We start from the raw sequence: 27,594 nt of genomic DNA, 5'->3' as shown, positions 1-27,594 counted from the left end.
GGACACATATAGGTTTGGTTTCCAAATTAAGGCTATAATGTGGAGGTTGACAAGTATGCTGATCACACTTATTCATTATTGTACATGATAACTGACTTGCCTGTTCATCTATACATGCTAAAATTGTGAGTTTGGCTGCTGAACGTTTAAAACAATTCCTGTGGGTAGAGGAATGATGACTCCAACCGCTGGGTGGACTTTTAGGGTTGTGCGTGGTGGTGGGGGCACCAATTTAAAATCTCGCCTAGGGCTCCAACATTGTCAGGACCGGCCCTGGAATGCGCAACTACCGGTGGGGACTTGTGTAACCATGGGGACAAAATTGAGTTCTCCACAGGTAAACTGGTTTTTGAGGGTTAAGGCATGGTTTTAGGGTTGATGTCACAGTTAGGTTACGGTTAAGAGTAGGGTAAGGGTTAAGGTTAGGCATGTAGTTGTGATGGTTAAGGTTAGGGTAAGGGACCAGGGAATACATTATGTCAATGAGATGTCCCCACGGGGACAGAGAAACAAACATATGTGTTGACGTGTGTGTATTTGGGTGACAAGTGGAGACAAATCATAAGACTACCCTAGGAAGTTGTTTGCTCAACTGTTGTGTTTAACACCAGATGGAGAGAAATGTAAAGCAATATAGGGGCTTGTGTGCTTCTCCCTCTCTCATCAAAGTCCTCTCTCATCCTGTACGTGAGGTGGAGAGGGTTCTGTTTACCTGACAGATTAATGAGGCAAGGGAGCAGAAGTAAGGGTTCAGGCCAGCAAGGGGTCATGGTGGGGTCACCATTCTTATTAACCCTGTCCAGATACACCAATCTAATAAACTGAACCAGGCAGCAGTCAGTTTGTTTGTTTGCTTAGGTTTGCATAGGGACGTGCACATGGAATACAGGTTTCTTGCCTGTTTTTCTATTCATTTCTACCTCCGAGTGTGTGTGAGAGAGAGAGATAGAGAGGGAATTTTGTGGCCAGAAATCATCCAAGTGTCACTGACAAAACTAGACTTGTTCAAGGTAACATACGTTTGTAAAGCCTGCATATAAAAGAGTGCCTTATATAGATGATGCAGGTAAAATCCTGAAAATATGAACAATACTGGTACATTTGAACAAAACCGATATCAAAACCAAACTGAAGCAGAATGTGGCCCACTAGGTTAGTTATATTTTTAAACAAATGAATAGAAAGTTTATTTAACACTGTCAAATCGTCCTCTAAGGGAAATTAATGCTACTGTCATATTGAGTTATTCTGTCAGAAATTGTGTAACAAGTAAAACAATGTGTAAGAAGTATAACGTTGTCCCATCAGCATCATAACATAACCCATAAATCAGTGATATACTGACACTGCCTAACTCAAATGAAAGAGAAATGGAGACCTCATTAGAACTGGCAAAGAGGAGCTGGACAAACAGGAGGGCAGCTAAAACAATCTTAATACTACAGCAAGGGCACAATAGACACTGCACTTTGTAATGTGAACATAGCAGATCAGATCTGGAAAAAGAAAATCAATATAATTTACTGAAATCTCAAATACAAAGAACTCTTTTCAGCCACAACTCTCTTTTTATATCTTAAGATGAGTAACAGCTTTTGTATTTACTCCCAAATTCCCAGATTTTAAAAAACCATGCCGATCTTTTGCACATTTTACAGTAAACAAGGTCCTCTTGTGGTGAGAACAGCTGAGAATATGCTTATGGCAACCAAAATTGAAGGAAAAAATACCCAAATGTCCAAAAAAAAAATCCAATATTTAATGCGTGATTAAATATTTAGATGTAAATTTCTGACATTATACGGCATGTTTAGCTAAAATGCCTAATAATATCTGTGTGCCGCGAAACCTCAAATTAAGTACACTACTACTCAACATAACTGAAATTAAGAGTTTCTTCAGAAATCCATACCCCACAGCAATTTCATTTACATGATAGCCAGAAGGCATATTACATTACCATGTAACTAGCAATGATTTATACTCATTGTTGTCATATTGTTCTTAAATTCCACCCACATTGCACTCCATTTTGATGGTGTATGTTGAACAAAACATATATTGTCCATACACTGACAAACATGTAGAGTCTGTGACAATGCTCATGTGTTACAGAAGGCATGTGCTGGGTACCATTCACCGCATTTTGCCAGTTTCAAGACAAAAAATTGTAATTTGGAAAACATCTACCAAATCCCTTGAGCCTGATAGACCTGTCAATAATTAGCAATCATTTTCAAAATTGCTGACAAGCATTGACTACGACTTTAACATTGTCAAGGTCACACTTTGACACCAATGACCACAAGAGGATCTGCATCTTATTGGCATCTTAAAGTTGTTTAGTCTCTAAGGCCATACCTGTCAGAGGTCCTCTGAATTTGTTCATCTATTCACAGGGGTAAAAAACGTTTTTCTAGTTATTTAAATGCACTGTTTGGCTTTCTCTGTGTAAATGTTACAACCAAATATATCTACTGAAGTTTCTATGAGAGCAGAAGAAGAAAGACAAGTGAAATGTGGAGGGCAGGGGTGACGGCAAATTTCCTCTGTTCCCACAACGCTGTGGCACATTGAGATAGACTGACTCAAAACAAGAAAAAAGGAGGGGGAATGAATGAAGCAAGGGGAGTGGTGATCTAAAAGCAAGAAGAGAGATGAAACGATATAAAACTTCAGCAAGTGTGATCAAATAGATGCCTCTCAGGCTGCAATACACAAAGCCTTAAATCATGTGATTCAACAGTAGAAGGCAGCAAGAGAGAGGCATATAATAAAACGGACAACTTAATCTAATCCCTTGTCATATATGTGTATATGTGTGAGTAACAAGGAAAAGAAGTGTCATTTCTGGTGGAGAGTTTAAACTCCCAGGGGAGATTAGCCAGTCACACTGAGTTGATCTTATTGTCCAGGATAAGAGGATGAGCATCATAGCTCTCTGGGGAATTTTACAAACACTCCTACAGCTCACAAGAATCAATAAGGGGATAGAAGATGATGTTTATACAGTGACTGATTGTGTTGTGTCTATTCGCTGTCTTAAGCGTGGCTCACAACCACTAGCTGGTCCTTGAGAGCAGTTTAGTGGCCAGCAGTTAAAAGGTGATGATGGTGTCAGGGGTGGCTCTCAAGCAGACGTTGTATGGTCTCTCAGTGCCTCAATCCTCAAGGAATTCACTCACTTGAGAAATTACATATGCAGAGAGTCAAGAAGATTTTGCTATGACTTCACTCATCTCCAAAAATTCTTTAATCTCGTACTACAGTGCAGCTGACTCAGAGGTAGTAAGTAAACACTTTTAGGGTATATAGAGGCTGCATTTATTTCTGTTTTCAGAAGTTAAAGGTATTTCTTTTCTTATACAAGAAAAATGTGGTTTTCTCCTTATTCAATTTCCTCAAATGTATCTATACCTTAACAACACATTAGTGAAAAACTGTGTCTTTCTCTGTGTTAGACTACCTTCTTTCGCTAATCTAGCAACCTAGTGAGGCTTTAAAGTTAAATGTTAACATCAGTGTGCTAACATGCTCACAATGACAATCCCATCTTTGTTTAGTGTGTTTGCAAGCTAACATTTGCTAATTAGTACACAAAGTACAAGAACAGCTGAGTCTGATGGGCAAGTCATTAGTATTGTAGGTATTTATTTGGTCATAAACCAAATGAAGAAACTTAAATTTGACCTGATGATGACAGTAGAGGAAGTTATAGGATCAACAAAGTTATCATATACTGATGGGACTATAAATATCTGTACCAATTTTTTGCCAATCCATCAAGTTGATTTCAAATATATTTTACAGAACAAGTGAAAATTTTGACCTGCTGGTGGCAATAGAGAAAAAGTTAGGGGATCGCCAGAGTCAGATGCATCCCCTGGGCATCGCGAATATAGTGTACAAAATTTCATAGCAAACCATCCAACTGTTGTTGAGGTATTTCAGTCTGGACGAGAGTGATGGACAGACCACCCGTTCAACAGACAAAATAGCACTGACAAGTTGCCAGGAGCATTCTATTGATGATATTGTAGAGAAAACAGATGAAATGAGTTGACAGTGAACTTCTTGCAGATACGTTCAGTATTAACATTTTACGTTGGCTGTGAACAGGTCCATTCAATACAAAGTACATTGTTTTGATAAAAAATAGAATGTAGACTGCATTTATGTTTAGTTGCATATGAACAGAATATTTATGAGACAGGATTGTCCATGGAAATGCATCAGTTTTGATGGGTGCATACATTTTGACGAGACATTTGAAACACTCCCTTGACATGTTGTGTTTTTTCTTCCTGAGAGAAATTTACATACATTTTTAGGCACTCTGGTGCTGTGTGATAAGCAGTGTATTTCTGTGTTCAATAGTATGTTGAAGAAAAAAAACCACCACTTTTTTCATACTTCTTTTCAGAAAAATGTACCTGCTCACTTTCTGCTTTGCTATCATCTTTGTGCTCACGATCTGACTTAGATTCAACTCTTACAAAATGAGCTCACCATAGAGTTTTTACACCATGTTAACATCTCCAATTTTTCGGGAGATGTCTGTGTTTTCTCTGCTGCTGATTGGCTTTTGCTACGATGCGGTGCAGAGTGGCGACATTGCCTTTTGATTGGTTGATGTGTGGAGTCACATCTGTTTCATGCAGGAAGCCCGAATCCTCTCATTTCACACACGGTTTGAGAGGAATATGGGGAAAATATGGCACAGAGAAAGAAAGAAAATGTACCAGTAAGCAGTTGAGAGAGGGAAGATGCAGCGACAACTGAAAAAAAACAGAGGGTTATTTCAGAAAATATTGAAGAAGAGACAGACCAAAAAGGCAATTTAGGAGAAGAACTGCAATATTTCTCTTTCAGTTTTTCCACCCTCCGCCACACCACCCCTTTTGCACTCTACAGGTCTACTGTGAAACCAAACTAATTTGTACTGACAGGGACAGGGGCTGACATAGAGGCTTCGATGGATCCTGTGGGAAATCTCCAGTGTACATAAATTGCTTATTTTACATTTCATCTGCCTCTTGACATGGTTTCATTTTATGATCTCTTTCATTATCTGTCTGTCATATGTCAATGTTTATCGCTCCAAAAAAACACATCCATTCCACACATATGAAACAGGCATGACTGGATGGAAAGCCACCAGTCAGGTTAGGATGATACTGCGAGTGTTTTATGAGCGCTGTACATTTATTAGTAACAACTGTGACGTGGCTCACTGAACTGTCTTTGGGGAAGGATTTTGGCGCTTCAGTCATTTCACGATGAATAAGTCATGATTACTCACACATAATTTCAAGCTATTCTTTGCGCTTTTTGTTTTATTCTGTGGCATTTTTCATTTTACCACGTCTGTTTCTTTCTGTCACCCTTTCCGGCTCATCAGCTCTCCCAAGCCCCACAGGGCCTCCAACACCCCAGCTGTAACAACCCTCTCCATCTTATCATGTTCAGTTGCATCTCAGGTCTGCTGTTCACCGGTGCAGTAGAGGAGGATTGTGTGAGGCGAGATCTGCAAGTTTCAATAGGATGTCATTAGCATCATCGAGTAAAAGAGACAGATATTAGACCTGAGATTGTGAAACTCATTAGAGAGGAGCCTAGACTCCCTTGGGATGTGTGTGCACGCACACAGACATACACAACATAGGGTTTTTGCTACACCAGATCTTAATTTATTAACCATAATATTCTAATGACCCCCAACTACACCAGGCTAAATGACCTCATTACACACACACACTGGGGTCAGAGGTCTCCACTAGTAATGTGCAGTGACCTTTAAATCTACACTGTAGTAAGCAGCAGATGGAGCTCCTGATGACACCAGGTCTCATTCACTGGAGATATTTTCTGATTAGTACAGAAAATACTCAGCCACACAGCTGAAAAGTAAGTGAACTAAAAAGAATCAAAACAGCTGCAAGAGCAAATCATGCGTGTAACCACATACAGGGCACTCGGAAAGCAAGAAAGAACAGTATTTCCATCTTAACCCAAACATCTTCTCCACACAAGGAGAATTCTATTAAAGGAATAGTTCACCATATTTCGGGAGAATGCTCATTCACTTTCGTGCAGAGGCTAATATAAGATCAATGCCACTGTCATATGGAAGAATAGCTGAGAGTCAATTTAGCATAAAGACTGGGCGCAGGGGGAAACAGTTATCCTGGCCAAGGTTCAAAAATACAAAGTCCAAGAAATTATCTTTAAAGGTTGCTAATGAAGTAGTTATAATGTATTTGCTTAATCCAAACAGAAACAGAAGTGAAAATACAACAAGCTGTGGTGTTGAGGTTTCACGCTGGAACAGTTTCTCGCCTGGTGCAGTGACTTCTTGGAGTTCTTGTTGTCACCGTAAGATTGCTTGGCAACCAGCGAAGACTCAAAGACAAAACTTTAGAAGCAAGGCTGTAAAATGACCATCCCTCAATTGGAACGCTTATTCAGTTCATTAACACAGAAAATAGCGTTTGACCCTACAACAAAGTTGTTGCATACCACAAAGTCTTGAAGAAAGGGGCTCAGGACCAAACATTCCCCCAAATTCCCTAGAATCATTCCAGATTAAGATCTACTAATTGAAGCATTGTTACTAAATAAAGTGAGTGACTCAAAGTGTGCAGAACCTCTAGTTCCTTCTCCATATTTAGTCCCTCAAATAATTGCTAATAAAGTTTTAATGCTTTTCTTTAGACAATCTGGCTCCACAGGAGAGATCAAATCAGGAGATGGATCTTTATGTGAAGACAGATGGCCAGCAGTAGTTGCTCATCTCTCCCAATGTCACACTACTTTGTTGCTTACTGTTATCCATACAATTTCTCCATCTGTTTATATTTTCCTGTTGCTATCAGGTCTGCACCAAAAAGTAGTGCTGCTGAAGCAGTTAAGTTGTTTCTGTTTTACACCACTGTAAATTGAATATCTGTGGGTATTTGGCTGTTTGGACAAAACAAGCATTTTGAAGACATCACCTCAGTCTCTAGGAAACTGATGAGCATTGTTCGCTATTTTCCGATATTTTATAGACAAAACAAGTAATCAAAATAAAATAAAAAAGTCTAACTTATAAAGACGAAACTTGTTATTTTCTGACTTAAAACCACCTTGCTGTGAAGTCATCATTCAGAAACATAATAAGAAAAAAATAAGAAACAGAAACAATAAATCTATTGAAAAAGTTCAAGATTGCTAAAAGCTGACCTTAACGAGAAGATGTAACATTTTTTTAAATGTCCCCAGTCATGGCATGTTGGCCAGGAAATACTTTTGTGTGCCTTTACATCTTTCTTGGAATGCACTGTCTCGCAGATGCCCTCTTTTCTCGTTCGTCTGACCCACAGTCAACACACACGTGCAAAATTGTGTGTGCAGGCTCACAAACACAAACATCCTATCCACAGCACATCAAACAAACAAATTGTCATTGGCAGGGAACTCCACCACAGAAATCTGACCACACAAAAAGCGCAGTCATGGCCAACCTTGGCCACCGAGTATATTTACAGCATGTCCTCTAACTGGCTGAGCAAATAAGTTGGACTTGTTGGCCATGAAGTAAAGCCCATTGCCTTCTGGCTTCCATAATGGAGAAAAATATTTCCACTTTTACCTGAATGGAGCTGTTTGAGGTGTTAATCTGTCCATACAAAAACATACTGTACAGACACACAAACTGTCTCTCCTTCTATTGTTGGACTCGCTGTCAATTCACTGTGTTGAAATAGATTCAGGCCTTTGATGTATCATTGTTGTCAGTGCTAACCAAATCACTGCTGTGCATGAAAGGAACCCCCTCGGGTCTCCAAAAGAGACAGCAGACCTTTCTTTCCCTACCTCTCTCAGAGCCAGATATCCACAGAGGTGTTAAGAGTGAAAAGAGGAAAACATGGCTGCATGTTTAACAGGGCTTTTGTGTACCTTAACTCCACTTTTATTTTCCTGTTTTCGAACAAAAGGAATTTCATTCTTGTCATTTCTTTTGGCTGTTATGCCACTTCTCTCGGCTCAGAGCCCCTTTGTTACTACAAGGGTATGTTTGAAATCTATCTTACAGAATTGAAAGTGCGTGCGTGTTTTCCTCTGAGTGGATTATTTTACCTTGTTCTGTTTGTGCTTTCACTCCCAACAATAGGACTGACAAATGGAGATACCTCAAAAGCCTCCTCAAAATGACATGACAGATTTTCCACCTCATTTTAACACAGCAAACTACATTACCGGGACATTGTCACTGTTTGCTTTTGTAGTGGCACAGTCAGCTGTGATCACAGTAGACATTTAGCTTTTATTGTAGCCCTTTTAAATCTGTGTTTTGTCTCTGTCTCTGCATCCACCTCTTGCTCTCATCCCTCGTCCATGAGTCAGGGCAGGAGATGTGATAGTTGCCTGGGAGTGTATTGAATTGTATGGTAATCGCGCTGAGAAAAGGGCACATGGTGTGGTTATGAGTCTAATGAGACATGGAGGAAGCAGGCTGACCTCTCCAACCGGTGGGCTGCAGACATTCATCATCCCAAACACACGCTGGTTGAAGGGGTGAGGGAGAGAAAGAGTGAACTGCCCTCTGTTGGGAGCAACATAACACTGCAGGTGGGCCAGAGGATTGAGTTAAAAAAGGGGGGAGAAAAAGAAAAAACAAGCTAAGACACAAAATAATAACGACAGCACAGGAAATGACAAATTGAATAGGGAGCGTAGGGGAGATGTATTGTAGTGTTCAGCACTAAGGCCCTGATTGTTTGCAGCCTCATTGTAAAAGCACGACTGCTGCAGATAATTGATTTGGCTGTAATTGTACACCACATAATCATGGCAGTCACTACCCCTGAGCCCAGCATGTTGTCAGGCAGTAGAGGATACCCCACTGAGGTTCTGTAGCACTACGAAATTCTGTCTGAGAAAGAAATTGAAAAGGAGAAGAGAGTGATAGATAGACTTGAGTGATGGATGGACTTGAGTCCCAACGAGTGACTGGTACTCACAATCTACCAGCCGTAGACCTAAAAGTAGGGATTTTCAACAAATCAGTTAATATAGGGAACCATATAAAACTATATACGGCGTAGGTTGTGTGAGATGTTAGCTCTCAGCAGTTCCTCCGTTTTGCTTTTGATGCTAAACTTTGATGAAAAGGAAATGGATTTCAAAGAGCAAAAATTAGCCTACAAATTTCTAAACGGCAACCCACATGAAAGCATGGTTAAAAAAAGTGCAAACATAGTGTTTCTAATGTAACAGTTATTTCGGGGGGGGTTCCTGGTTATGTCCTTACGACTAATTTTGCAGAATATTTGGCAATGCTTTTGATTTTCAATATTTTTATTAATCCCTGTGCAGTTTTTGGACTTGAATATTTCTCCACTACAAACCAAGGTAAATATAGAACTGTTACCATTTTTAAACTAACTAACATAAACTAACAAAAATGTAAAGTGGGGACAGTTGGGACAGGGGAAGATGGGACAGAGAGGGAGGGTAATGAGAGTGTGTTACAAACGTTCATTCCCATCTTTTGCAGAAAGATAGATGTTTTTATTGCATATTGAAAAATGTTGCCCAATAAATATTAAAATGATAAGACTGGCATTGTTCTATGGTTTTATTACAAGTAAAGTTGGGGTATGTGATTTTAATCCAATACACTTTTTGTCAAATTCAGCGAATATCTCCTTACTTTCTGTTAGCTTCCTGTATTGTGTGCTGATAAAAATCTTCGATGACCATGAGCCGCAACATTCCCTGCTTGAATCCTACTGGGAACCTTTGTTTCAGATTTTGCTTCCTAATTTGTTGGTTCTCTACTTAGACTGTCTGAATAAAGGCATTAAATGACCCTCAAAAATAATAATTTTAGAAGTTCCCATTAAAAGACCAAAAACAGTGAGGATGTATCCGAATACTTAACATTTTCCAGATTCTGCTTCTGGTGCACAGCCCCACCCCTATTTTTTACAATTGGAGATTTAAAAACTGGTCGCAAATATATAGTTTAAACAGGAGCACATATTGCATTTGTTGGGAACTATTTTCAGCTATAAAAATAAAACGGATTTGCTGCTCTCAGTACTGAGTACATTGACTGAAAATAAACTACACTGACAACAATCATGTGAGGGATTTATGTGGTTATTTTAAACTATTTTAGACAATAATGGAGCTCTATAGCAGAGAAGATTAGCTACGTGTAGTAGTAAACTACAAAGTATTGTTTTGCTTGTGCTTTATGTAAAAACTGGGAGAGGAATTATTGTGAACAGTATCACAGGCTAAAGAACCACCAAAAAGTGTGCTCTACAATACCTGTAGTATACCTGTATAATTTCTCTGTGTTCAAACAGAACTGAGTCACAACAGAGCTCACTGTGCGGACAAATTCACTCTGATATTCATCAACTATCACCCCAAACCAAAGCTTCTAAGTGGCAATTACATTTACATTTACTCATTTGGCAGACGCTTTTATCCAAAGCTTACATTTGAGAAACAACCTACAAGCATCAACAAAGCAACAAAGCAATACAGCACGAGATCTACAACTGCCAATACATACTAGTAAGAGCAGCAATAAATACAAGTAAGAGCTGGAAACATATTAAAGCAACTACCATAAACTTTACTTATATTTTTATTTTGGCCCCTGTGGACAAAGGTGTTTCCATCACCTTGTGTTGTAAAGATACTGGATTGGTTTTAGAAGCAAGTAAAAGAAAGACGTAACTTAATTTTCTTTTTAAACACAACAACTATTGCATGATGCATAGTGTCCATTGTTTTAGTACCGTTAACACCTAGGTCACATGTAAGCCTACAACTAAACGATCCAGTAATAGTAATTTTGTTAAAAAAGCTAAAAAATTAAAATAAAAAAGCTAAAGTTTTAGATTTGTTTTTAGTAAGTTCCCTAGCCATGACCACAAAATATAATGTAAATAATAAATTTTTCTGTCCTCCTGCTTCCTTTTAACTGGCTACTCAAGTACTACTCAAAATTCTGTCTGGGAAAATGTAAAAATGGGCTTTTCAAGTCTACGCGCTGTAAATTCAACCCAGTGCCATTTAGAATAACTATATAAAAAATTGCCAGTCTTCTCGCTGATGGTCTCGTTTGCTTATGCAGTTCATATAGGTTTTAAATTGAGACCATTTCATAACCAGTTAAAAACTCCTTGTAGTTGCTTTAAGTTTAATTTAGAACATTATCCACTGAAACAGAAAAGCTTTTTCGCCTGACCCAGAATTGCTATTCAAGCTGTTTTCATCCACACTGATTTTCAGCATCCAAAACTGTTCTCCCTTATACTTTTCTACCAGGGTGGATCCTTAAAGCTGCACTTTGAAGTGAGGCTAGCGTCTGAAGTACGAACACATAAGGGGGGAGGGGGGAGTTTTAAATACAGATTGGGCCAAAATATGTTCAAGGAAAACCTTGGATCTTACCCCCAACAACCCCCTCCTCATGCTCAGTTTGGTCTCTCTCCAGCCTTGTTTTAATTGTGTGACAACCAAACAACAAACATTCTGCTCAGGACAGAAATATAAAGAGTGTGGTATACATTAAATATAACTTTATATGAAAGCCTAAGACACATCTATTGACTCTTTGAATTGCCTTTAACTTTTTGTTTTTACTGTCATCTGAAGAAGTAGTGTTACACAACATATGAGCCACTTCTAGATCCCCAAGTGTGAATTGTATTTTTCAAGACAGCATGTATATCTGTGCGTGGGTTGCTGGAAAAGGTGTTACATCGAGTTTTAACTGTGACAAAGAACACCTGAGGGAGAGGCAGCAGCTTGATCAAACCTACTGCTCAGCAAATCAAATAAGTTTGGGAGGATTTTATTTTGCATTCATTGTTTTTTCTGCTTTGTTTGCATCTCCATCAGCTGAGAGAAAATTATTTGCTTGGCCCTGGCAATTTCTGCAAGAGAAGCTCCATATTGCAAGAGGAAAAATAAATTGCCTTTTTTTTGCCAACATCATGGCTGTGTGTGGATGTGAGAATGAATTCCAATAGTGCTGCGATTAGTTTCATATCAGATTGTGAGATGAGAACTACATTGCTTATATTCTAGGGAAAATAGCATATCCCTATGCAACATCTGCATAAAATACAGCAGAACCATCCTCTACTTATAAGATATTTGTTAGACGTTTTTTTACCTGATTAAAATGTACAATTAATTCTAAGTTGCTGTTTTTCACTCCTTTTTTCCCCAGCACTAAACACTCCTGTTAATGGATGATAAAGACCAATTTCCCTTCTGCTCTCCCCCTCCCCCCACCACCACCTTCTTTAACCCAATTTCTCTTGTCTGTATCTGCTCTATTTTTTACTTGTCCTCTTTCCACCTTCTTTTTCCACTTTTCACTCACTTTCTCATTTTATCTCTTCATTTATAGTCTCACTGTCTTTATCTTCTTCGCTTTTGCACTTTCTTGTATTGTTCATATAATTCCATGCTCTTGTTTTGCCTTCCTTTACCTCATCTATTTTCCGGCTACTTTCTCAACCCTTTTGACTCCCAGCTTATTTCTGTCTTGTTATCCTTTCTCTTGTGCCTTTCTGATCTCTTCTGCCAGCCACCTATCTGTCTTTGCCTCTTCTTTCCTCCCATTTCTTTTATCTAAATTCACTCATGACACACATCTTTTCCCTCTTTCCCCTTGCAGAGTGGAGGCAGCAGGCTACCAGCGAGTGTTGCAGGTAGACCTGGAAGTGAACGGGCTGATGGTGACTCAGGGAGGAAGGGAAGTGATGTGGCAGGTTGAGTATCCACTCACCCGCACCTTGACCAGTGAGGTGCCGACCCTCATACGCCTGGCACCACAGGACCTGGGTGGCATCGTGCCACTAGCCATGGTGAGGTGGGGGGGGACACTTTAGTGTGTTGAAATCACTCATTGTGACACTGTAAAGTCTGTATCAATACGGGTTAGGCAGCATTAAAACATGAGCAGGCAGAATACTTGTCTCCGATTGGCTGTTTTTTGTGTCTTATTTTCAAAATAGTGGTCAAGTCTGGCATTGCATCCTCCTTTTGGGTGTACCAGAGACCTATCAGAAATGGACAAATGAAAAACGTACCCAAACCATACAAGCATACATTTATTTTGTTTTAAAAAAGGAGATCTGATCCAAGAAGGACAGAGTGACACTTGGTCCGGATTAACCCCAGGAAAATTTAATTCGACCCAGAATGGAAAGAGAACACCAACCTCTCCATCTCCACCCACTCACATGTTAAGTGATGATGACGACACACCACATGCTCAAAGCAAATCTGTTTAATGCTGAAAATGGCACTTGTTATATTGTTATATATCATAACATTAGAATAGCAGCAATTAACTTTTGTAGTTGGTTGAGGTGGAGCACATTTATGACTGCTGTTATACAGGCTAATGATTATTTTCATTATTGATTAATTTCCTGATTATATTACCTATTAAACAATTGATTGTTTGGTTTGTATAAATTCAGAAATAGAAAAAACTCAAAATCATTACGAATAAATTTAAATTATTAATTATTAAATTTGAGAAATAAGATCCATGGAATATTTTTGCAGTTTTGCATGAAAATGACTTTAATAATGAATAACGATTATCAGTCTACTAATTTACTAATAGACTAATTGATCCAGCACTACTTGTACATATTCCTTTGTAGTTTAACAAATAGTAATAGAAAAAGTACAATATTTCACTCTAGTTTAAAATAAAAATAAAATACTCAAATACAGTATTAATAAATAAATTTGACGTACTAGTATGAAGTACAGTACTTGAGTAAATGTAGTTCAATTCCATCACTTGACCTGCAGCAACACAGCGAGACACAACTAACACAATTAGACTCATTTGATTGGGTCTTGGTTACTAGGAACCAAGCTGACCTGTAAAGATCTCTAAGAAAAAAAATACAGAAAGTATTTGGTGTTCCTGGTTCCTTTTGGCTGCATTTTTTGAGTTAGTCAGTGGTCCTAAATACAACTGAGCATCTTTTCCACTTGCTGAAGATGAGAACAAAGGCAGAAAGCAGATCATCGGCAGAGAAGATACCAATGTCTTCTGATGTCTTGCAGTCACAGACTTCAAGTTAAGAGCTCATGAAATGCATCAAATGCATTACTTTTTACTGAATATGACTGTGTATTAGGGATATTGTAGAAACACTAAATATATATATTACGGCCTCCTGACTGGAAACTGAATCACAAACTGGCATGGGATGTGCAAAACCCAGGACAGGAGGGCTCTGCAGTGGGTGATTAATACGGCTCAGAAGATCATTGGTACCCATCTACACAGCAACAGTGATATCATTGAGGTGAGGAGCCCATGCAGAGCCCAAAGGATACTCAAGGACAGTGCCCACCCAGCCACAACCTGGTGACCCTGCTGCTGTCTGACAAGAGATACAGAAGTATGCGCTGTCATACCACCAGACTTCAGAACAGTTTCTTCCCTCAGGCTGTAATACTCCTTATTCATCCTCAGCACCATGTAAACTAGTTTTATTTAAATGACTTATTATTTATTCATCCATTGACTGTATATATTATTTGTTTTTAGTATTTGTTTTTGTGATTAGCATAAAGGGAACTTTTAACTTAATCTCGTTATACAAACCTGTATTGTGAAATGATAAATATGACAATATGAACAAAAAATGTTATACTGTATTTTTGATATTGGACATGCAAGCAGGATAATATTCTCAATGACTAAGAAACATCCTCTGCTCTTTGTTGAGAGCTTCCTAACTTTAATATCAGGGGTTGTTTTTTCTTAACAACATTGCTGTTGTGGATTGTCCCTTGTTGTGAGCCTTTGACCTCTGCATGGTACAGTAAGAAAGAAGTCCTGTCTATTCTACAGCAGGTTTGTCCAAATACTATTAATGGTAGGCAGGCTCAAGTATTTTTAACATAAAGTTTGCACTTTTCAGTAGTCAGTAATCTGGTTAATAGTGGTCTCAGAGTTTGCTGAAGTTAATTGAGTTTGGATTTAGACTGTCCGAACATGGATGAATTGGCAAGTGGCTTCAAATTGCTAATTGTGTTATGATAATGACTATGTAAATAGTTTTTCCAAAATGACAGAAAAAGCATTCCATATGCTGGAAAGAGATAGGAATAGTTTTAATTTTCCTCGCTGATTACGGGTTCTTAGAAATTGAATGCCCTCAAGCACTTTACCAAGGCAATTTGGTGAGGCAACAGTTCACCACTGATTTATGGTTTCTGGCCAGTAGAGTAGCCTTGAGACTTTGACTGCTAGATGAATGCATGAATTCCACAGGACTTGATTTAACCACCTATTTGTTGATACCAATGACAAAAACAGAAGACAAAATACTGTGCAATAACAAAACTTAGGTCCAAAATAAGTTGGATAAAACCGAATTATGTATATAAAATGCGAGACCAGATCAGATTTCCTGACAGCAAAGGCTCAGTTATCTTTAGTTGATTTAAACATCTATTTAAATATTTTGTCACCAAATTCATTGCTGACACTTGTAGAGGTAAGTGTCTTGGAAATTTCTAGGGCTGCCCCCAACTAAAGATTTTTATAGTCGTTAGTTCAAGCCATTAGTTGACTAGTCGTCGCACATTTATGATTTTAATTTAATCATTTCAATATATATTTTTGGGGGGCATCAGAAAATTGAACATTGTTAGAACCGTGTCACTTCATAGAGAAATGCAAAACTGAAATAATGAGCCTTTTAAAATATACATTTTACAAGGGGCAGGAAGCATCATTGTTCACTGGTGGCTGCTTTGTACATCCATGAATACATCCATGAGCAGTCCGCACTAGAAAATGACTTCAGCATTCAGTGTGAAAAAAGGTCTGTGTTTCAATGGTGTTTGAGGTTGTTGGGGTTAACTAACTCACCAATGAAAACTTCTTCAACCAAGACTTTTCTCATCGGCTAATGGTTTAGTTGACAATTAGGGGGCAGCCCTAGAAATTTTAAATGCTAAGTCAGGGAGTGTGTCATGCATGGCAAACAATTGCATTTGCTAAGTTGTCCCTCAGACAAACAGCTGCGATCTAGCGCTAACAAACTCATAATCACAAACAATGAAAATAGACTCATCTTTTGTGAAGGAAGGGACCTTTTTAATGGTGAATAGGATTGACCAAATGACCAAATAAATAGGTTAGGTTGAATATCAAAACATCAGTAGTAGAGGAGAGTGGTGGTTCAAAATAAAGAAATCAAGTAGAAAAACCTATTCAGTCTGAGGATTTCTATATTCTTACTGTTGTGAAAATTAAGACCCATCATCGGAGGGTTTGTAGAAGTATACATGCGGTGCAATGTGATCTGAATTACAATGAAATGAATTGGGAGCATATGCAGAAGGACAGGAAGGGCATTTTTTCGTTGAATTTTCTTGATGTGGGTGGATTTTATAAAATATCAACATTTCAAGGCGACAAACTTCAATAAAAGTTTAGACAAAGACAATTTAGTTTTGCCTTGAGTTTTTCCAACTTAAACATTTCTTTCAACTTATTCTGAGTTAGAGTAACTTTTTACATTGTCATAACTTTGACTTTTTACTTTTGGCCAAGTAAAAGTGATTTTACATTCGTACTTGTAAGGTTAAAGCAACTTAAAGTTGTACAACAATTAAGGCAAACCTTGAAACAGCAGCATTTTGCACATGCTGACAATTAAATAGCACTGTAAAGAAAATGGTATTTCTCTTATTGTCCTAACTGTCTGGTGGAATACAGTGAAACACCAAAAATGACATTTGCTGTGGTTGGAGATGCTCTCTGTATTTTGTCGTGTGTGCAATAATGATCATTCATGGTTGATGAGTGAATTCAAATTTTAATTAGTACACTGTAAATCTAAAAATTCAAAAGTCAACAAATACTGGATTAAACTGGATGTTAGTAGCTGACATCAATCTCCACCTTTGTAGCAGGACTTGTAGGTGGACTAGAATCATTGCTGGTAATCAACCGTGCTTTTCTGTGTACAGACACTGTGTACAGACAGAATCTGTGCACAGACACCTCTGTTCAAAAAGACACTCATCTCTCTCTGATCGCCACTGGCCTACACTCCTACAGAGAAGCACACACATGCACTCATACAGTCTGCCAAACATGAAATACAGGAGTCACTGCTGTTTGACTTGACAGCTGCTGTAAACTGTCCATTAGTACGGCACACTGAAACCGTGACAATTGTGTTAATAGCCCTAACAAGAAAGATTGAAGGTAGAAATATCTTAAAATGTAAAAAGACAGGAGAAAAGAGATGGGAGAGAATAAGAAAGGGCATGTGGGAAGCAGGCAGCTTTAAACAGAAAAAAGTGGTGAGTGAGGTTTTGCTAGTCTGCCAAATATGTTGTTACCAGAGGATTATTTCTTAAACCTGCAATCACTGCATAAAAGCAAGAAAGTTCAGCACTGGATATTCATCTCACAGCATGGACAAAGCCCAACATTTCAGAATAATAACACAGTGCTATTTGTATTGTCGTCCAATCGATGAATCACAATATTGCGTCTTCTGTGGCTAGGCTGGATACTGCAGTTCAATACTGACTACACTAAAGAAAACACTTATCTTAACAAGTAATTTAGCATCCAGTTCAAACTTAAATTTTTCGGAAACTGAGAGAAAAATTCTGGCGTTGGGATGATATAATTACACTTACACAGAACAGAAGACTGATGCTCTAATATAAGGAAATAACACTCTATGCTGGAAAATCCCATTGGTAACAAGTTGAAATATACGTTTTGAGCATTCAGTAACAGATTCAATGGCATATCCAGATGAAGAATTTTTGTAGTATATCTTTTAGAGACTCTGTCCCCCAAGTGGTTATTTGATTCAGATTATAACATTCTCTTTGAAATATTTCAAATCAATACATTTAATAGCACAAAAACTCTCAAATTATCAAAAGTGTAAACTGAAGGAGAGAAGCTAAGAGCAAGCTGTCTGCACTTACAAAGACAACTGTTCCTGCTGTGTTCTTTTCCTATTGCTGTACCTAGAGGCCTTGTACATTACTGTGATGCTATAAACTCACTGAACTCAAGTTGTGAATGCAGTCTCATTGTCACAAAGACAAATGTCTGTATTTTGTTTGCACTTGCACATTTGCTTTTTACTCATTCGGATGCTAAAGGGAGATACCAGAGAGAGACAATTGTAATGTTGAACTGTCCAACCTGGCACCAACAAGGTAGACAGGAAGAGAGACGGTGAAAGTGTTTCATTGACAAGCTTGGAAGGCAGTACATGCAGCGAACGTGCCAACTGAAAGTGCGCTACTTTTACTGCATCCTCCCATGAATTTTTGATCTCTCTACTGCCGTGCTGTGCCTTACTGTTCCCTCATTAGAAGAGACAGCCAGTGTGGCCCCCATAGCTCTTTACAATACATCCCAAATGCAATCATTAGCATTTTTATTCATAGCTTCTGAAACTCACTCCATTTCAAGCTCAATAACATTAGCTTTTGTGCTCATGGTCCCATAACATTATAATAACATTATAATCAGAGCCATTAGCAAGAATCTCAACTTTTTTTTTGGTCATGGGTGAGCGCCTTTGTCTAGAATAATTACAGTTTGGCCTAATCCAGCTTTCTCCATACTAACTCCGTACCAGTGATAGACTGGGGCAATAATGACAACAGAATTAATAAGTTGTGTCCTCTGCAGGCAAAAGAAACAGATAAGTCAAAAAGAAAGCAGCCCTCATAATTGTACTTTATCGCTGCATCAGGACTGGCCAGCAATATTCAAGCCGGCTGCCATCAGTCACACTGTCACGCTGTCAGGAACTTTATTTGGAAATATCCTGGCAGAACACTAATGGGCTATGCGGTGAGACTATCCACTAGCATGTTAAGTGTCCTTAAGGTGGCATTAGCCATCTGCATGCAGTCATAATGCCCGTTATAGCTTAACTAAGCTTGTGTATACACAGGCCTCTGATTTACTGTTATATCATTCTCTTGTGCATTTTGACAACTTTAATTTTACCTTTCACTCTTACCTCTGGTGGATTCAGCCTCAGGCCATATAATAACAACATTGTCATACATCCATTTGATACTTTGTTATTATAAAACTATTGATTATAGCTGCTTTAATGCGGGCCAGAAGCCAGGAAATGTCTGCTCATCTATCTTGCTTTGCATTGGGAAAATATGTCACACCATGAATGATGTAAGGTTCGTTTAATCTACAAGATATCATGAAGTAAGGAACATGTCAGCATGCAACTCCTGTAATGATTTTTTTCTTTTTGGCCAAGCTGCCTTCAAGCAATTTAGAAAACCCTCTTTTGCTCTACTGCAGTTGCTCTGTGTCTGTACTAGTAGTCTTTGAATCTTCTAAGCTTGAATGTTTGTAACTGAGAGCACTGTTGCAGAGAAAGAGCAACACACCCTGGATGAATAACACAGATAGTGTATGCATGTCCTCTGTACTGTAGACACACATACGAACTTTATTTCTCTCCTGCCACTCACTATCTCTCGCCTCATACCCTGGCCCAGGATGCAGTCTCTATGTATGTCAGTCAGGCTTTACTTTGAAGCTAAGCCTGTGTCCATTCTGTAATTTGTTGTTGTGTGTGTTTGTTTGTGTTTTGCTGGCTTGCCTTCCCTCAGCCTTTCCCCACTCAGTCAGTCTGGCTTGAGAGTATTTTATTCAGCCAGCTAGGGCCAGAGTCCAGCACAGTGCAGCTCTACTGGCTTATTCTAATCAAATGGCCTCCAGATACAGGGGAGAGGTCCTCACAATATGGACAGGCTTTATCAGGGGCAGCCCATTTACCACTGCTGACTTTGGCATTTCCTCGCCTAATGTTAAAGAGTGAGAAAGTATGAGGAAGGAAAAAACAACAGAGGCTTGATATTTAATCACACTAAAAGTACTCAGAGCTCACAGTTCACAATAACAAAATCCAACACATTGTCGGGCCAACAGGTTATGTAATAAATCAATATCTAATTAATGAGGGGAATATAAATCACTGCAGGTCCTGATTTAATAATCAATAATGCTATTTCTTACTCCTGGTCATGGCAGAATGCCCCCAAACTGCCCCTAACTCTTTATTTGGTATAGCTACAATTATAGTTACTTTGCCAATTGTGTTAAATCAGTGAATACACATGGGTTGTTTATTCTACTTATTTTATCCTTGTATGCAGTATATGTGCAAAAGAGACAACAAGTTCTTAGTAAATGATTCTGTAAATAACATATAGTCTTTTATTTATCTACACTTGCCTCCCGGAGTTTTCTCTCAAACCTGGTAATTAAAAAAACTTTTAACAGCTGCACCTGAATTGACTGGAGCTTCCCTACTCGTGAAAAAAAAAAGGAATTTTCCATCTTTTTGCGCATTCTATCACATCCCTCGTCATCTCGGTTATCAGCACGTAGCTTCAGCTTCTCTCTGACTTCAACATTGCATTGCAGAATAACTTAGCTCCTGCACCTTTTTATAATCATAACCATAACAAGATTACATTCTGTGAACGCTGCTCTCCTCTGCTGTTGTATCACTATTTCTAAAAAAAAATCAAAAAAAATCTGTGTGTGTGTGTGTTGGGGAGCAGGAAGGGGGGGGGGGGATTCCCCCTGCCTTTGATTCCCTTTTATGTCCTGCTAGGTTATAGGCTGTGAGATGTTCCGATGTTTGTGAGTGGCAGGGGGAGACTGTATGGGTGCTGGAGGGAATGGGCTTTTTATTGATAATTGATATGAAGTGAATAGCTGAGAGTGCTGCAGTGGCAATATAAATTGTACTCAAAAGTGCTCTAGGCCCTCACAGTACAGGACCTGTGAGCTCACTGTCAATCTCAGCCGGTTAGTGAATAGTTGAGCTGTGGTTCTCCGTGGGTCAGAGGCATCTGTTGTCAATGAATAATAAATTGCTGGCCAACGTTAAGCAGTGTTGAAGGCCCTGATCTAAGCTAAACATATCTCAGATGTCTCCTACCTTCAACTCCTTCTCTTTTACATTTGAATAAGTATTGTTAGTCATTAGTCTTGCTCACCTCTTGAGCTTACAGCATATCTTCTCTGGTACAGGGTGTGCTGTAGCAATGCGGGGCACTTCACACATATACAGTGGTTGTGTGATTCAATTGTAAATTAAAGTTTTCTTACTGTTAGCAATCGTTTTACAACTTCACTCATATCTGCGCATATCATCAGTTCTGCTCTTCTGATCCAAATAAATGCTCTTCATAAAAGAATAAAAGGAGCTACATTTAATTTTGGTGATTTGAGAACAGTTCTGACTATAATTCATAAACATTACGGAGAGGGTATTGAAAATCTCTAATGTTTTTTTTAAAGATTCCTATAAAAACAGTACAGATGAGCAGAGTTACTCTTATAGAGGTAGCCCTTGAATAGATTTACCTAATAATTTACTCTTAACACAGCAGCTACACTAATCGGGTCCTGTCATAGATGAGCAGCTCTGTATTGGGTGTGGCAACTCAGTAGCCTTACCTCATGTACTCTGATATTAATATTTTGAGGTTGTTAATACGGATTAACCTGTGCCATTATGAAATCAGCTGCTGCTCTCAAATCTGGGAGGGAGATGGCGGTGTCCTGAAAAACATCAAACATTTTCCAATCTGCTGTGATGAATTGAATTGGAATTAACATTGGAGAGTGCATTTATCTTGATATTTTTTGACATAGCCAGCAAATTGCTTAGATTATGTTCATGTACATTCTCAATCATTAGGCTAATGGCTAAATTTGTTCATTGTGGGTTCTCAGCATTGATGCTTCAGCTTAAATTAATAGCATGCTTATAGTTGAAAATAAACAAAATTTAGGAACTTCAGGATTTAGGAACATCTTAATAACATAATGAACATTTCACACTTTTAAAGAAAGTTGTACTGTTCCATCATAGTTGTATCATGCGTCAATCGCTACCATTTACCGGTAGTGTAGAACACTGAATGTGCAACATTCATCTTGCATCTGTCAGTGGGACATGCAAAACGAGGGATTCACTTATCTCTTTGTGGAAGAATATGTCCATTTGTCCTTTCTGAATTGTTGTTGTTTCTGAACTTTTGCCTTCTCCTTGAAATATTGTGTCACGATCGGTGGTGTGGAGTAGGGTGGAGCAGGTTGGAGGACCCAAAAGCAGGACACAGAGCGGAGCAGGTATGGTTCAGTGGTTTAATAAACAACGGCTGTCCAACAGAAATCCAAAAGGCTGACGACACGAGACAAACTGCAACACTGGGTGACAACATACAATGACCCGACAAAGACAAGACAGAAACACCAGGTATATATACACACACACAGGGACTAACGAGCAGGGCGGGAGCAACACAGGTGAAAGACATGAGGCTAATGAGACACAGGCAGGGAGAGAGAGAGCGAGTGTAGGGGAAAACAGAGACAGAAATGCAGAGTGTGACATATTGTCCTTTATTCTGATGGTCGGAGCTGTCCAGAGGGTTCATTACCCGCTGGTATAGTTTGTTTGTCTCTCCATTTATATGTGTGATATGCAACCTTACTTTGCTGCTGAGCACCAAAGTGTTGGTGGACCCTGTCCAGGGTTCTGAGATTAGGTCAGAGGTCATCTGACCTAGACCATTCTGCGGATTGCCCGTTTCCTTATGTGGCACCCAATCCATGGCAGTTTTGGTGACCTCAGCATGAGAGCCCTAATGCCATCTTGCAGCTCACCCAGTAGTCCCCTGGCCTTGCCCGCTCTTCAGGAGGAAGTAGGAGGAAGACCACCTTCTCCATCGCCAGTGCCTTTCACCTCCTGAGGCATGGATCCATTCTGCTCTGCCTTCAGAGGCTGTTCTGATTGTCAAGAGAACCTGGAATAGACCTTTCCACCTAAAAGTGGTTTTGTACATCTCATTAGATCAAATTTGTTGTTTGTTTATGGTTTACCATGAGTTATTCTCAATTAGTTATTTTGCAGTTACTCAGAGACTCTTCAGTCTCTTAGACACTACTTTCGTCGATATCATTCCTCTGTTAATTTATAAACTGTATCTTTGTTTATATTTATCTCCCTGTGGTCTCCAGTATTGCATTGTCTTCCAATGGGAGTGCCGTATCACACTGTTTGCTCCCATTATCCCGCAAGCAATCTCTTCTCATCGTTGACTACGACCCGTCCTTAGGGGAGGTAGACTTTCTGGAACTTTGGGCAGTAATTAACCCTCCCCAGCTGCATGCAGATCAACTTGTGCAGAAGGTGGACAGAGGACAGTTGAGCTAGGATTCGAGACACAAACCCAGATAGTTGTGGCAATTTTGCAATGCCACGCTAACAAAGATGAGGATTTCTTTACAATATTGTCATGCTTTCTTTCAGAGCATCTTGGGCTCAATTTTATTAGTTTAAAGTTTTTCATTTTAGACCTGCTGTCATCATTGCTTTGGATAATCTCTTTTTCAGAGTACACTAGCACTGTCATAAGACTCTAAGTAAGTGAGGAATTATTTCATTATTTCATAGATGTTGTCATAAATCAAAATGCATCTATTGAATCTGTGCAAAAGCAACAATTACAATTTAGGAAAAAATGTGAATTTGCTCTGATGCCTGCAAACTAACAGCTACTCAGTGTCATAAATGAAATGTAAACCACCCAAAGGAGCACCAAGGGCTGTGTGTTCCTGTGTGTGTTATCAGACAGCCTGCCCAGTGAGCTCCAGACCTCAAGGTTCAAATGGCTTAGACTGATTGAAAAAAAAAAAAAAAGAACATCTGAACATCACCCAATTCTGAACAAATGATAAATATATTGTCAATCCACATAGCAATTGAATTAGACAATTTCATCAGTGTATTTATTTATTTCTGGCTTGCACACTGAAGCAATAATGATTTCTGCTTGACGTCACCATGTATTTGTTATGATTTATGTACGGGTCAGACCTGGAGTGAAACAGAACTGGGTATTGCAGCCTGTCTGATTTGGTACCCTCATATCACAACGTTTTAGACTGGGTGACATATGTACCACTATGTGTGAAATCATTCCTGACCCTACAGTCTCTAGTGCAATGTTCAGTTTCTCCATATCTGTGACACTTGCCTTTTATTTTATTTTTTATAGGTGTGAATGTGTATGTGTGTGTATCTTCTCTATGGAGAAGATAGATCTATGCCTCTGCTGAGCAAATATGGGGAGAGGAGAGTTTTTTTCATCTGAAACACCCTGCTTTTCTCTAAGATTTCAAGTCTATGTTTGACCTCTGAAAAGGTCTTGGTCCACCAATTGAAGTTATTTATGTTAAGATAGTTGCTATATTAGGCAACAGGCAATGAGAATTTAAAATAAACAGACCATTAACATTTTTATGCCAGTATTTAATTCTCATGTTTAATGAAAACATTTCATAAGCACTGTTAGAGATAGTTTTAAGCCTTGAAAGCATGCAGAGACAATACTACAATCAGCTGTTTGTTATGTATGCTACCATTAACTAGAAGTTATATTTTTACCATCTCTCCAGTTCTAGTTTGTAATACAGCCTCCAGCATGGGCATAAGACATGCAACAACATATTTAGCTCTCAGTTTGATAGCACTTTTGAACTCTTCCGCCATCCTCAGTCACACTATAACGCTGATAAGCCACAGCTGGCCATACTGTCGCACTTTCTCTCGTATATTGGAAGTCCTGTACTAGATTTCCATTATTAGGATTAAAATTCATGTAATTTGCAGTTTACTCCTATCAAACAACCCTTCATACAGCCATTCATCCTTTATGCGACCTGCTGTATAATTTGTGTAGGCTACTGTTTTAGAGATTCATAGGCTGTCACCTTCGGCTTACTTTAGCTCAGCAATTGATCCCAGTACCCTCAAAATTCCAATCGTTTCTTTTTGATCATTTTAAAGTTGATTTCTGCATGAAGCCACAGCAAGTTTGTATACCATTGCTCACTGAAAGAGTGCGGCCAGTTGCCGTGGTTGGCACCTCAGCAAAAAGATTAAATCCACCAGCCAGCTAGAGCCTTGCCATGTGAAGTTCGCATATTCTCGCCATGTCCATGTAAATTATCAACCTTTAGGGTGCTTTCACACCTGTAGCTCAGTTCATTTGGTTCCGGTCCCGTTTGTGTGCACATTGGCTTTGCTGACTGGGAACTCATCAATGGGACAGTTTTGGCGGCTGTCATCAGCAGCATTAATGCTACATGGACCCACATGGGGAAATCTGATTCCTGTGGCTGACAGAAAAGTATGCATAACTTTCTGGTGTCACAAAAAGGGCACAAAGAAATAACTTATTATGAACATTACTAGTTGAGACTGCCACTGGACCTTGTATATCATAAATACTAGTAAACAAGTAGTAACAGACTAACAGACACAAATGGGACCAGAAAAAAGATATTTTGCACTGCTAAAATACACGTAGTAGGATATAGCTTAACACACCACTGGTTTAACAACTACTCTGATACATCAGGGAAACTACCTTTCTGAACAGTACATGACAAGCAAATGATTTTATTTTTGACTTAAGCTAAAATCCTGTGAATTGTTGTTTGCCTAGATGTGATAACCATGTGATAAACAAGGTTCAAGCATTTAAGGTATCTATTGTCATATGCATTAAAAAACCACCAATGTATTTACATTCTAAGAATAAAAATAACAATTATCTAATGTGGCAGTGTCACAAAATCATGACACAGGTAAACAGAACAGAATTGTAGTTTTCAGGATCAAAATGCCCTCATGCAAAGTGGGAGACAAATCCAAAAAGATTTCAAACACCCTCCACAGCCACCCAGTCGCCAGATCACCAGGAAACATTGCTCAGAGTTTTGTACCTTTGATTTCCCAAAACCAGCATCTGTCCTTGAGCTTGCAGACACTCACATATAGTGACTATTCTCTAAATGGTTCTTCTGTAGGTTGTCGGCCACCTTACACATCATTCATCCACCACCATATCAGCCCCCACACACTCCACCATTGTACCCTGGCTGCACAGAAGCGTAATGGCCTTTTATCGATTCTTCCTTCTCTCACCTCTTCTTTTCTTTCTCTCTTTTCTGCACTGCAATGAGAGGTTGTGAAGATAAGCTGCTGCATGAGCAGAGAGCTGTGTCTCTTTTTTTTTGCCAGGCAGCAAGGGTGTGTTTGTGCTGAAGTTAATATGTGTACACGTGTATACACACGTGTGGGTTGGATGTGTAGAATGTGTATGTGTAGGCTAATAATACAGCCATTTGGACACATGTGTGTTTATGTACCATTGTGTGTAAATAGGCCCCATGAATAGGACATGCATTTTCATAACCCCAGGAGGGTATTAGGCAGACAGGCCTCTGTGAGAGGTAGGTGGATTTCATGGAAAAAGATACCGCCTTTTGTGCCTCCTGCGTCAGTCCAGCTGTCTCTCCAAATTTCACTTAATTCCACTCAAGAGATTGTGTGTTTGCAATCGTGTGTATTATATCTCAGCTCACTCAATATTCAGTGCTTGTTGCACAGGCTCCATAATGCATGTTCATGCTCATTAAGACCTATCTTTTTAAAGTGTTGTTCCAGTGTTAATGGCTCATAAAGTGAAAATTGACACTCCCCATCACACGTGGAAGCACAGACCACATACAGAACACTTTTTATTGATGCTTGTTTATCATCAGAAACTGTGTATTGTCTTATCAAATTGTTCACCAAGGATCAATCGACGTGGACTCAGATAGAGAGTGCTGGCTTTATAGCATAAAATGTGTGTAAATGTTATTTGAATCTAGTAAATGTGATTCATTCACAAATGCAACATGATAAATGGAGAGATGGTATAATGTCTGTGCTTTACTTAATTTTTCTGAACTCCCAACATACAGTATAAACTGGAACTCTAGCATACGCCTATGAGTTGGTATCATATCATCGCTCATATATATCAAACCTGAAATGCATTAGATGTATAACCATTTTGCGTCAACTATGTACAGAACAGCACTAAATAGCTCAATTTCACCAGAAAACCAAAATTCAGCAGCACACATTTTACAGATGTAGTTTAAAAATTAGAAGTTCAAGGCCATATAGTATTTCCCTGGAAACCTCACTGAAAAGCTGAGATTAGATGGCATTGTTCATTTTAAAGAACTCTGAATAAATGCCTCATTGAAAGCCATTGTCTGCACAGCTCAGGATTGTTTGGGTCCTCTTTCTGACATTGTGCTTTTAGTAAGAACTCTATTTACTCTACTGTGCTCTGTTTCACTATTTAACCAACACCTTTATAAAACATTAGCCTACCATGAAAAGGTAAGACATATACGCGTATTTTTAATGTGAATAAAAAAATGTAATTTAGACACTTTTGCCTTTATTTTATTATGAGTTTATCTAAACATCAGCCTGTTGTGATGTGTGACTGTTGTTGGCATTATATTGGATTTGGGGTCTTTCTGTGAAGAAAATGAAAAGCAATCCAGCCTGTACTAAAAGTTGCCTCCTTCAGTAGAGAAGGGAAAAAAATGCTCCTTATTTTTCCATTTTTCAA

At 38.9% G+C, this 27,594-nt stretch overlaps 1 protein-coding gene across 1 annotated transcript in view; it reads left to right on the top strand.

Moving 5' to 3' along the window:
- The window catches only part of si:dkey-112m2.1 (transmembrane protein 132C), a 163,291-nt gene that overhangs the window by 107,321 nt on the left and 28,376 nt on the right, over positions 1-27,594 (top strand). Inside the window, exon 5 of the mRNA XM_038734596.1 lies at positions 12,698-12,887. Within this exon, the coding sequence (XP_038590524.1) occupies positions 12,698-12,887 (190 nt within the window). The remainder of the gene's footprint in view (positions 1-12,697; positions 12,888-27,594) is intronic.

Source organism: Micropterus salmoides, unplaced genomic scaffold (genome assembly GCF_014851395.1).
Source record: "Micropterus salmoides isolate LMB-PRFRI ecotype aquatic unplaced genomic scaffold, ASM1485139v1 Ms_hic_scaffold_20, whole genome shotgun sequence".
Taxonomy (NCBI): domain Eukaryota; kingdom Metazoa; phylum Chordata; class Actinopteri; order Centrarchiformes; family Centrarchidae; genus Micropterus; species Micropterus salmoides.
This window is presented reverse-complemented; position numbering and strand designations above follow the sequence as displayed.